The sequence below is a fragment of the Lontra canadensis genome, unplaced genomic scaffold (assembly GCF_010015895.1).
Source record: "Lontra canadensis isolate GAN:19392208 unplaced genomic scaffold, GSC_riverotter_1.0 scaffold116, whole genome shotgun sequence".
In the NCBI taxonomy this organism is placed as follows: domain Eukaryota; kingdom Metazoa; phylum Chordata; class Mammalia; order Carnivora; family Mustelidae; genus Lontra; species Lontra canadensis.
Genome location: NW_022631110.1, coordinates 390,482 through 403,117, shown reverse-complemented (window position 1 = coordinate 403,117; position 12,636 = coordinate 390,482). Strand labels below are relative to the sequence as shown.

Here is a 12,636-nt window from a genome sequence, read left to right as displayed (position 1 = left end):
ATTTGTTTTAAACTGGCTTCCAGTGTTACCAGTTTGGGAATGGTCCCTCCTACACGGGACTTTTTCACAGGGTTGGCTTTCATGTTAGGTGTGTAAAAAACAGTTCCTTGCTTTGTGATTATAAATATTCCTGAAAAATTACTCAAATCATATTTTTAAAGCACTAGTTTCTGCTTCAAAAAACGATAAGGTAGTCTTTCACTTCACTTTTAAAAGTGAACATTTAATACATAATTGTTCTGCTATATAAATCTGGTGGTTCATATAGTTTCTATGACTTAATTGGCCATACTCGTATATCAGGGCTTGATGCTTAAGATAATAATTTCTCGGGCGCCTGGGTGGCTCAGTGGGTTAATCTGGCTTCAGCTCAGGTCATGATCCCAGGGTCCTGGGATCGAGCCCCACATTGGGCTCTCTGCTCTGCAGAGAGCCTGCTTCCTCCTCTCTCTCTCTGCCTGCCTCTCTGCCTACTTGTGATCTCTGTCTGTCAAATAAATAAATAAAATCTTAAAAAAAAAAAAAGATAATTTCTTATTCCCTTTTCTAAAAAGGGACAGTTGGCTCAACATCAGAAGAACATTCAGAAGTTGAAATGGAAAATATAAGCCTTGATGGGCCTTTCAAACACCACAGCAATCCATTTGGGCTTCTCTGCAACTTGCCTACAAATTCATAGCCTTTCGAAGGGTCTTTGGAGGGTATAGAGACAACAACAGATGTAAGGGGTTCTTTACTAGCCATTAAGCAAAAGCAGGGCCCCCGGGTGCCATGGTCAAGGATCAGCCTAGACGTACCCTTCATGACAGATGTTTCCGTTGATGAGGCTGAAGGTGGCCACAGAGGGGTTGGTGCTCTTGAAGGAGGTCATGCACGTGGTACTTCTGCCAGTGCTGTGAGAGCGGGTCATCAGGCCAGGCCGACAGCAGAGGAGCTGGGTGTTGAATTGTTTCCTGAAACTCTTGCTCAGCATGTAGAGGGCGAAAGGGTTCACACAGGAGTTGGTGAAGGCCAGGAGGCGGGCGCAGATGCTGGTGATGAAGTGGAGCATGGAGGTGTCCACCTCAGAGTAGTGGTAGGAGCGGTACAGGTAGATGATGTGGTTGGGGAGCCAGCAGAAGGCAAAGAGGCCCACGAACACCAGCACTGTTTTGGCGAGGCGCTTCCGGGATTCAATCTAAGGAGTGAGTCACACACACGGAGACAGAGGGACCAAGGGACAGTGTGGGATGAATGCAGAGAGACAAAGATGCAGACAGAGAAAAAAATAGGGAAAAAGAATCGGGGGAATAGAAAGCCACAGAAAAAGAGTTCAGTGGGAGAAAGAGGACAGGAGAAAATCCGGTAAAATGAGAGAAAAGCAACAGAAACAGACGGAGAAAAGGGGGGAAAGTCAGAAACACAGAGATGGAAAAGCCAGGAAGTAGAAACCCATGAAGTAGAATATAGTTAGAATGTGCCACTGAGAACAGATCTTTAAACAAAGTTGATTACATGCTTGAATGGATTGCACAATGAAATTTTAGTAAGTGACCTCTTTTTCCTCAGGAGAGCCCTGGTACAGTTTATCAGCCATATGACTTCATGTCTTTCTTGGCTCCACAGTTAATCATTTCTTATTTCCTCTGATGCTCAAAAAAGCAGCCAGCTTTGTTCTTTCTCATTGGCCAAGCCAAAATAACTTCCTATTATTATTTTTTTCCTATTATTATTATTTTTTAATTTCAAGTTGTTTCTGGGCTATACGATATAGGAAGGTTCTTAGAACTTTTTGTTCCCAGCACCCTCTGCTAATTACTACAAGGGGAAACATCTTTCTCGTTTAAGCATTTGAGGTACAACGGATGTTCACTATTGAGAGGTCTTTCAAATATAGAGACAGTTTCACTGAGAACTGCCACTCTCTCCTCATAATGGAGGGGGAAAAAAAGAGGGGTACTTTAAAGGGTAAAGCCACCAGCTGAGTCAGCTGTACATTTAAACGGATGGGGAGTCTTTCTGCTTTTTCTATCATAAATACCACATGATCTACATTTTGACGAGAAAGCAAGAACTGACAAAGTGGAGAAAGCTGGAGCCCCTGGTTTCTGCTATTCATACCTCAAGTTTGACATTATGCGGTGTTACGGGGAATGGGGAGGGAGTCTAACATGTATGGAGGGCACTCTGCATTCTGTGCTCCAGGTCACACAGCCTCACAATCCAGGGGTTATCACCCTATATCATGGGTAAGAGAACTGAGGGCCAGAGTGTGTAAGCAAGTTAGTCATTAAGTTTGGATTTGAACCCAAATCGATGTGAGCCTATCTTAATCAAACTACTTCTGTTTCTTCAACCAGCCTCATTTTCCTGTTCCCTCTGATTTGTCCCCATGTGGTAACCGTCTTCCTATCCAAAGACATTGACTGGAGTTTAAAGAAGTCACATCCCTAGGAGTCTCAATATTTTATTTTGTTAACAATATTTATTCAGTTGTTTCTCAAAAAGAAGCCCACATTTCAACTCTTCCAGATTCTCAACACCTCCCTAGCTTAGGTCTTTAGTAAGAAAACAAGATTATAAAGAACGCCTGAATTCCTGGGCTTCTGTGACTAGGAGTTTCCATTTACCATCGCCCACCTCCTCTAATTACAGAATCAGGTGACGTGACCACCTAAATAATGTGGTTGTCCGTGGAGTGCAAAGGGGACCAAAGCCCTGAAGAGGAAGTGAATCAATCCTAAACACTCACCTGCTTCTTGACATGTATATTCCCTTCCACAGGCAGATTGTAAGCACTCTGGATCAGATTTCTAGCAATGAAGTAGTAGTAGACAGAGATAATCGACAGTGGGATGATGTAGAAGACCAAGAAGGAAGCCATGGAGTGAATTTTGGGGTGCAGCTCATTAGAGTGTGGGTATGGGGCACAGCTAATGAAGGTCTGGTTGGTGCTTTCCTCATGGAAGGGATGTAGATCAGAAAACACAGCCTCCGGGATGGCCAGAAGCATGGAGATAATCCAGATCAATGCAGCTTTGAGGCAGATCTTCATCAGAGCGTGAGAGGCCTGGATATCCATTGGTCGGACGATGGCTTTGTACCTGGGGCAGAAAAGAGCCAATGTCATGTATCAGTTGCCTAATATTATTGTGGATGCTGGGCCTGGGACTAGGGTGAGGCAAGCCAGGCAGCTGGGTGCAGTATTTAAGGGTGTGCTCGCTCTCAAGTTCATGCAAGTGCTGACTCTGTATTCATACAACCGTGACAACAAGTGCCTCCTTGGCAGAGGCAGAGAGTGAGTGAGGAATCAGGGTGCAGCAAAGAGTGGTAACCCAATGGAAGTTTAATCAACACAGAAGCAAGTAGAAACAAGTGTTCCCCCATCACTAAAGTCCATCACATAAAAGAGTATCAGTGGTAGAACCAGTTTTAACACAAGCTACCCATTAGGCTGGTATAGGGTGACCAGCTGTCCTGGTTTGCTGGGACTGAGAGATTTCCCAAGATGTAGGACTTTCAGTGCTAAACTTGGGAAATTTCCAGGCAAATTAAGGTGGTTGGTCACTTTCCCTGGTGTAGACCTTGTCAGGTCTGCATCAGAGTCTGAAAGCTCTCTACCATCCAATATTACTTCCTTCCCTTTGACTTTCACAGGTATTACTCCCCAATAAATTTTTGTCCGCCTGGTTCCATCTCAGTGTCTGCTTCCCTGAGCACTCAGTTTAAAATGGGGCACATATAGCACAGAACCCAGGAGGGACCTAAATACTCCAAGAGAAGATGAGACTGAAAGGAGAGCAGGGGAAGATTAATTTGACAATTACAGGGATGCTCCTGGTATAACTTTTTCCGTGGGCTGTTTGTTCTGCACCCTTTGAAAAAGCAAAGAGGTATATGTAAATACTCAGTGACTTCAGGTTTCCTAAACTGCGTTTGAATACTCAAAATGAAGGCTTTGCTGAAAACCAAACACAAACAAAACCCCCCAACCTTCTTGCCCCTGTGTCCTTCTTTATATTTTTAAAAGATTTTTATTTACTTATTTTAGAGAGAAAGAAAGAGTGCAAGCAGGGGGAGAGCATAAGGAGAGGAGAGGGAATCTCAAGCAGACTCCGTGCTGAGTGTAGAAACTGACTCAGGGTTTGATCCCTTGACTCTGAGATCATGACCTGCGCCAAAACCAAGGGTCAGATGCTTAACCCACTGAGCCACCCAGGTGCCAGGTGCCTGCTGTGTCCTTCATTAAACATGCTTGTTACTAATTTCTATGATTTAAGAAGAGAAATGAAAGGAGTGAGGCATCTGGGTGGCTCAGTCGGTTAAGCCTCTGCCTTCGGCTCAGGTCATGATCCTGGGGTCTGGGGATCAAGCCCCGCATCGGGCTCCTTGCTAAGCAGGGAACCTGCTTCCCCACTGCTTGTGCGCACACTCTCTCTTACAAATAAATAAATAAAACCTTAAAAAAAAAGAAAAGGAGCTTCAGCTTTCCTGAGAAGCATTCTTAAACTCAGGAGGGACCGTGGGAAGAAACGGGAACACATCCTTCAGAGCCAGGACTAGGATAAGGAGAGCAAGGTACTCCCTCCAGGGAACGGGGAGTGAGTTATTAAGAGGTTAGTTTGAGAAAAATAACGTGGCCTATACACTGGGCTCAGAGAGGCCTATGGTTGTCTAATTGTCCCTGACTAGGGGAGTGGCACATGTAATATAGGAGATCAGGTGTTTGCAATTCATTATCGCTGTAGACCTAAGTCACAGTCTCCAAATGGATTTATCAGACATAGAAGCAATTATTTGTATTCTCGATTTCTTTATCTAGCTCTCTGTTCCCAGCTCAGATAGAGAGGGCTCTTATTTCATGGGTACCCCCAGCACTCCTAAACAATACTATAGTCCTGCTTCAGTGTACCTCAGTTTGCTTTTTCCATTCACAGACTATATTAGTTCATTTTAAAAAAGATGTTATTTATTATTTTGAAAGAGAATGAGAGAGAGAGCCTGAGATGGGGGAGGGTCAGAGGGAGAAGCAGACTCCCTGCTGAGCAGGGAGCCTAATGCAGGACTGGATTCTGGAACTCCAGGATCATGACCGGAGCCAAAGGCAGTTGCTTAACCAACTGAGCCACCCAGGTGCCCCTGTATTAGTTCATCTAAAACAATTACAGAAAAACATAAAAATTTCAGAGGAAGTTTTATTTTCTTTTGGCACTTTCTCTACTCACTAGTCATCTCAAACATTTTTGTTTCTAGTTTAGAATGTAGGCAAGGAATTTATCTTTAATTAAAGGTATGTCAACATTTTTAGCCAAAGATGTATACGACCAAAGCTATCTCTGATAGATCAATTATAGATAAAGTAGTAATTATGACTTCTATCTGCATTTTCTGGCAGAAAGCAGTCATAAGTACTATTAGGTCTCCAAGTGAAGATGATTGACTTCTGCATGAGTGACTCACTTCTGCGTGAGGCAGAAACCAGGGTGAATGGCTTACCTCCTTTTCCCTTGGGAATCTTGTACTCCCAAGTGCAAATGCCATGGGAATTGTTGATCTGCTATTTCAAATTCACAACTTTTAAAACACAAAAGATGGTATAGGGATGCCTAGGTGGCTCAGTTGTTAAGTGTCTGCCTTCGGCTCGGATCATGATCCCGGGGTCCTGGGATGGGCCCCACATCTGGCTCCTTGCTCTGTGGGGAGCCTGCCTCTCCCTCTCCCTTTACTTGCTACTCCACCTGCTTGTGCTCGCTTGCTCTCTCTGTCCAAAAATAAATAAATAAATAAAAATTCTTTTTAAAAAAGATAGTATAAGAATATTACTTTTCTAGTTTTGCCATAAAAATAATTTGAATCTAAATAAGCCTCTATATCTGTGTACCAGTTTTCAGAAAATGTGGGGATAAAAGAATCTGCTAAATGATGAAGATACAGTCAAATCCCAAACTGGAAAATTCTACAGAAATGACTCCATTTTTTCCCCCAACAAATATATGGCATAAAAAAGGAGAAAAAGAATTTTTAAAAAGGAAGGAGGATGTTTATAGACCTACTGGGATGTGTAATACATACTAAGTGCAATGTGTAGGCTCCTGTTGGATTTTGATTCAAACCAAACAACCATATAAAAAGATATCTTTGAGATTATTGAAGAAAATCAAATATAGATTTACTACTGGTAATATCAAAAAGTTATTTTTAATGTACTGGGTGTGATAATGGTATTGTGCTTCTATGTTTTTTAAAAAGACATTATTTGTTGGGATGCCTGGGTGGCTCAGTGGGTTAAGCCTCTGCCTTCAGCTTAGGTCATGATCTCAGGGTCCTGGGATGGAGCTCCGCATCGGGCTCTCTGCTCAGCAGGGAGCCTGCTTCCCCCCCTCTCTCTCTTCCTGCCTCTCTGCCTACTTGTGATCTCTGTCTGTCAAATAAATAAATAAAATCTTAATTAAAAAAAGACATTATTTGTAAAAAGCACACCCTAAAATATTACCATGAATATATTTACAGTGAAATAATATAGTGTCTAGGAATTGCTTTTAAATATCCAGATACATTTCTGTATCACTTGTGCAATTAAAAAGCAAGTAAAAATGCACTGCAATTTTCTGTTAATGGCATATTCATAAAATATCAAAAGTAATTAAATAAATCTCATTTACTAAGCTCTTGCTTTATGCCAAGCAGAGAATAGCATCCACATTATCTCATTTATGTTTCAGACAACAGATGGGTGCCATGATCCCCATTGTCCACGTGACAAACTGAGGCTCACTTTCAGAAGTGGTAGAGTCAGCATTCAGTTGAGGACCAACTCCTTTCAGGATATCATAGCTCTTTCAGAAGAAAGCTCCGGGTAAATCCTTCTTAGAAGCGGAGAAACAAACCAGAAGTTTCCCAAATGGGTATGGAACACACCAAAGGTTCCCTGGAAGTCTTATGGTTCTACAGAGCATGGGACATGTCAGTCTGTTTCTTCTTCTGGTTTAGATAGCTCTCCCCAGAGCGCCCAATGCAGGGAGACACCACTGGGGTGGGGGCGGGGGTGGTGGTTCTTATTTAGGAGTGATGGCTGGTTGGACTGGGGTGGATACTTCATCTAAACCAGCCAGTGAACTGCCTGACCAGCTACTAAAGAGCCTTTCTCTTAAGCATTTAAACTGGAAAAAAAAAAAAAAAAAAAGAAAGAAAGAAAGAAAGGAAAAAAAAAGAGAGAGAGAGAGGATGTAGTTAGTCAATAACAGATGCTGGAAATAAAAGATTTTGATGTCAAGAAAGGGAGTGGGCATATTTTAACCATGTGCAAGATAATAAGCAGAGTAGGTAGATTGAGAGAAAGAGAAAGAATGAGGCACACTTGAAAGAAGCTGATGGGGAGCCTGGGTGGCTCAGTCGGTTAAGCGTCCAACTCTTGATTTCGACTCAGGACATGATCTCAGGGTTGTGAGGTTGAGCCCCAAATAAGGCTCCTTGCTGAGTGTGGAGTCTGCTTAAGATTCTTTCTCTCCCAAGGGGCACCTGGGTGGCACAGTCAGTTGAGCGTTTGACTTTTGGTTTTGGCTCAGGTCATGATCTCAGGATTGTGAGATTGAGTCCTGTGTTGGGCTCCGCACTCGGTGTGGAGTCCGTCTGAGACATTCTCCCTCCCTCTCACTCTGCTCCTCCTCCTCTCCCCAAAAAAGAAAAGAAAAAAGAAGCTGAGATGATGTGGCTCTAAGTCAAATGGAGGACCCCTGGTTCCTGGCCCATGAACTGCTTATGAATGTACAAGAGGTCTCCTGTTACAGTCTTAAACTCTACCATTTCCTTTTCACTTGAGTTAGTTTGAGTGGCTTCTGTTCTTTGTCAACGCAAGAGCCTTATCTAGAGCAGTTAGACATGATGGACATTTAAAGTTATCATCAGATTTATTTCCAGCATCATTTTGCATGCATTATCCCCCACTTGCTGCCCTCTGAAAGAATGAGCTATCAACCTTAATTGTACCCAAGAGATGAACTAGTCTATGGTCTGTTCCTAAATTGTCTGTCACTCTCCTGCCTTCCTCCTTTCTTTCTGCCCAGTCCCGGAGTCTTCATTCATCAGAATCCTATCCTTCCAGATTCCAGCTGATAAGTACCATCTTGATGAAGCTTTTGCTGCCCAATCTAGGCTTCCATAATTCCTTGTTCTTTCTCCTAACCTGTTTAATTTTATGACAGGATTATTGATTTTTTTTTTCATTTTATGTTTACTAGGCACCATCTTAAATTCTTTGCTAGCTTTCCATGGGTATGTCTTTTCTACCTGATTTCCTAATAAATGTCCTGAGCTTAGAAACTTAAACATCTGTTCCTCTACTTCTGTCACTAAAAATGCTCCAGGTTCCTTGTTCTACGTACCATTTAATTCAAAGTAGAGGCTCAGTGCATACTTGCTAATTAATTAATAATCTCTGTCTTGCAGGTGTGTCTCTTATTCCCAACTTCTCAAAAATAAGAGTAGATTCACTTTTACATATTGAGTAAGAATCATTCTTCTACAGACTGACAGATTCACTCCTCTGATACCATGGGGCTCGAGACAGTTGCTTCCACTCCTAAAAACAGCTGTGCTTCGTTTTTCTTACGCAAACATCAGAAAGGTCAGAAACTTTCCGTGTCATAAGATTAAAGTCTCAAAGAGATTTTTGGCAAGTAGCAGGAGTGGACTCCCACACCCAGGGTTAGAAACCTTTGCCCACAGAAGCATATGTCTTTTATTCAAATATGGGCAGTGTGTTTATTTTTAAGAATGTGGCATTTCAGCCCTCCTTTGTCCATAATTACCTACTGAAGTCTGTAGGAATTGTTGAACAACAATATTTTAAAATCTCCTGAGGAGCGGACTGAAGGGAAGAGAAAAGTAAAGGAATCAAATGGTCTGGGTCATTGGCACATTGTCAGCATTTAAATTAGAATCCTAACACTTAATCAGATTTGATGAGGCTATTGAACATCAGCTTTATTTTGTCCTGAGAATAACGTCAGGAAGTTTTCTGAAGAAATGTGAGGCGATTATTAGCTGACTTGTAAAATGACCATAATCCCGAGCAACGGCATCTTATCTCCCTTTGAGCTATTACTCTGCCAGTGCAGAACTTGCTGGTCCTTGGTGCACAGCCAACCATTATCTTTAAGTGTATAACACATTATAGTTATCCTTTTCTGTTCTCTCCAGGCCAAATAGCTCCAATGCTCTTTTTTCACTCCTTCTTGATATACGCTGGTTCTCTCTGGCCTCTAATGTGGACTTGGGAGCAGAGATCTGGTTCCTAATGGTGATACTACCAAGTAGCTTTACGGTCTTGGACAAATCATAGACTCTGCACTTTAGTATTCTCATCCCTCCACAGGAGACGGTGACGGTAGTCTTCAATGTAATAACTGATTCTGGCAAAAATGATAAAACCACTGAAGGAGAGGTTTTAGGGGAACGGGATATTCACATAGACTCGAAGAGTCTCCCCATGGACTACTAGCTAATTGCAACGAGGAAAATGTACCTTTATGTTGGGGAGATCCAGAAGTCACTCCTCTCACCAGGTGGCCAAACCCGGGGTGAACTTATCTACTAGTTAGAGTAGGCACAGGCCTATGGCCCACGATACGTTTAGGGGTTTAGGAAAGTGTTTCAATTTCTTTTGGAAGTAAAAGAAAGAAAGATGAATATAATCCATCTTGGATTATATTTATCTTTATGCCGAGACAATTAGAAAATATAGTTATTCATTTTTTTTTAATGGAGAAAGGGTCCTGTGAAGGTCAAAGTGCCAAGGGCCCATGAAATTCGTAATATGGCCTTGATTAAATTTAGCATCACCGATAATGGGACCATCTGAGATCATGTGCCTCCTCATAAAATGCAATGGGAGGAACACAACATTGCCTATGCAGTTATCTTGCCCCAAATTTTTAACCTGAATCTATATATGAGGAAATAATCAGACAAATCCAATTCTAGCACCTTCTACAAGATAAGTTGCTTAGATTCATCAAAACAGTCAACATCATTTTTTAGAAGAATATAGGGGAGCTACGGTTAACACCTTAAAGGAAATACAAGAGATATGACAAGTAATCCTTTTCATAATATGTACATACAGCGAATTATGCATCTTAAACGTATACAATGTTATGTGTCACTTGTATCTCAATAGGACTGGAAGAAAAGAAATATAACAAACAAATGCAATGCGTATGCCTTAATTTGATCCTGGATTTTTTAAAAAAAGTAGTAACTTCTGGGGCGCCTGGGTGGCTCAGAGGGTTAAAGCCTCTGCCTTCGGCTCAGGTCATGATCCCAGGGTCCAGGGATTGAGCCCCACATCGGGCTCTCTGCTCTGCGGAGAGCCTGCTTCCTCCTCTCTCTCTGCCTCCCTCCCTGCCTACTTGTGATCTCTCTCTCTGTCAACTAAATAAATAAAATCTTTTAAAAAGAAAAGAAAAAAGAAAAAAGTAGTAACCTCTTTTTTTTGAAAGTGGGGGAAATGTGATTACATATTACTTATGTAATGTTATGCATGTATGTATAACATTACTTATGTAATATTCTTTAATACATAGATCATATTAAGGAATTCATTGTTAATTTCGTTAGGTGTGATAATGGTATTGGGGCTCTGCAAAAGACTGTCTGTGTTCTTAGGGAATGTACACTAAAATACTCAGGATATCTGCACCTTACTTTCCAGAGTTCAACAAAATAAAACAAAACAAACAAATGTGTGTGCACATGCATGCATGCACACACACACGTACATACCACACACACTGGATTGCCAAGAACAAAGTCTAGGAAATGTTAATGGTTGAATTTGGGCGGCTATTATACAGAAGTTCATAAACAAGGGAGAAAACATGCTAAAATACAGAATTTTAAAATGATAAACTAGAAAAAAGAGATAAACTCACAGTAAAATAACAAATTCAAAATAATGTGTTAGGGGCACCTGGGTGGCTCAGCTCAGGTCTTATCTCAGGGTTGTGAGTTCAAGCCCGGTGCTGGGCTCCACGCTGGGCGTGAAACCTACTTACATAGAAAAAAAAATAATGGGTTATATAATTTATTCTGTTTTACTAACTGTCAACCTGTTTGTCGTCAGAAAAACTTTATTGTAATTCTAATGTGCTTGAATGTGTCATATCTGATTAGTGCCTGTACCAGGAAGGAGGGAACGATCTTCTTTGTTATATTCATATTGTTGTTTTGGGCTTGCAATTTTAGTATCGTTGACAATCTGTGGGGTTTTGTTTTGCTCTCTTTTGTTTTGCGGGAATATTTTAAAGCTGCTTATCCATTTGGGGATGTTAGTTTAATTAAAAGTAGATCATGCCAAAACCCAGCAATCTGGAAAGCCTCTCCAAAACCCGAAAGTGCGGGGGAGAAGAAGGTGCCATGGTTGACCCTTCTATATGCTGGGCCTTGTACTCCTGCTGCCTGAGCTGCGCGTGATAAGGGATCCTCTGATGTGGACTCAGGGAGACAGCCTCAATTTCAAGAGTACATATTTCTAATGTTTAATTCATCTTTGTTATTAAATAAAAATCAGTATAAATAGACGTTTTGATACCTTCCTCCCTTATCTGTTAAAGCAGGTTGCGCCTCTGCTGAAGGACATGAACCCCACTTTGCAGTCCTCACAGATGAGAGTTCCCTTATAAATGTCAGTGTCTCTTCCAAAAGGGTAACTTTAAGATTTTCAGAGCCTGTCCTGTGTCTGCTGTTTCTTAAAAAAATAATCAGCCTAAAATAAACCTAACGCCAAAAGGGCACATTTTGAAGTGGCAAATTCTGCCCTCCGGCTGGTATTGAAATTAAAAGAGAAGAGCAAAAAAATTATTAGAATGTCCATTCCCCACCTGCTCCATCCATGGTGAAAACATGGTGGTTCGAGGCAGAGACAAAATTCCTTTCTTCCTTGAGTCTGTTACACGGGCTCTCCGGCCGCTCTCACTGCCATGTGCACACCCTCAAGTTCGCTGTGGCCTGGGCCTAGAGTCAGGTCTGAGCTCGTTCATCAAGTCAGAGGCCGTTCAGATGAGACTTGGGAGCCAAGCTGAAAGTGGCATCAGGGAAACACTGAAATCCAGAGGCTGGCACGGGGCTAGAGAAAGGGGGGCTGACACGGAGAAAGTTCAGAACTGCAGGAGCTGTTTTTGGGCTACAAGGGATGCAGAGGCTGAGGTCTAACACGGAAAGAGAGCTGCAGATAATTGTTGGACATCTCATGGTGCCGTGGCAGAAGGAGTTGGGAAAATATGGACGCTTAGGGCCCAAATGAGTTTCAGCAGGATGACCTAATTCCAAAGCTCCGTGCTAATCCTATAAGGGAATTTGTCAGAAGGGGTATAAGCAGGATGAAACGTTACAGTTGCCGGGGGTTTGTTTCAAATGACAAAGGAGAACAGTCACCTAGTGCGGTTTCAGTCGCCGTACACACATCCTGGCACAAGCTGTTCGTAGGCCATTCCTTAAAAAGTGTTACGGAGGGAAGAACATATATTTATAACTTGTTAAACTGTTTCAGTAATTTATAAGCCCAAAAGTTTGAAGAACGTTTATAAATCCCACTTGCGAGTTGTAGTTAGACATGGCCTGCATTAGCTCAACTGAGTACAGAGAAGCTAGAGAACAGGG

At 42.0% G+C, this 12,636-nt stretch overlaps 1 protein-coding gene across 1 annotated transcript in view; it reads right to left on the bottom strand.

The window, feature by feature from the left end:
• Positions 1–475: 475 nt before the first annotated feature.
• GRPR (gastrin releasing peptide receptor) overlaps positions 476–12,636 on the bottom strand; it is a 30,222-nt gene continuing 18,061 nt past the window's right edge. Inside the window, exons 2-3 of the mRNA XM_032840832.1 lie at positions 2,732–3,083; positions 476–1,177 (exon numbers count right to left, since the gene is read on the bottom strand). Coding sequence (XP_032696723.1) covers positions 788–1,177; positions 2,732–3,083 — 742 coding nt within the window. The 3' untranslated portion in view covers positions 476–787. The remainder of the gene's footprint in view (positions 1,178–2,731; positions 3,084–12,636) is intronic.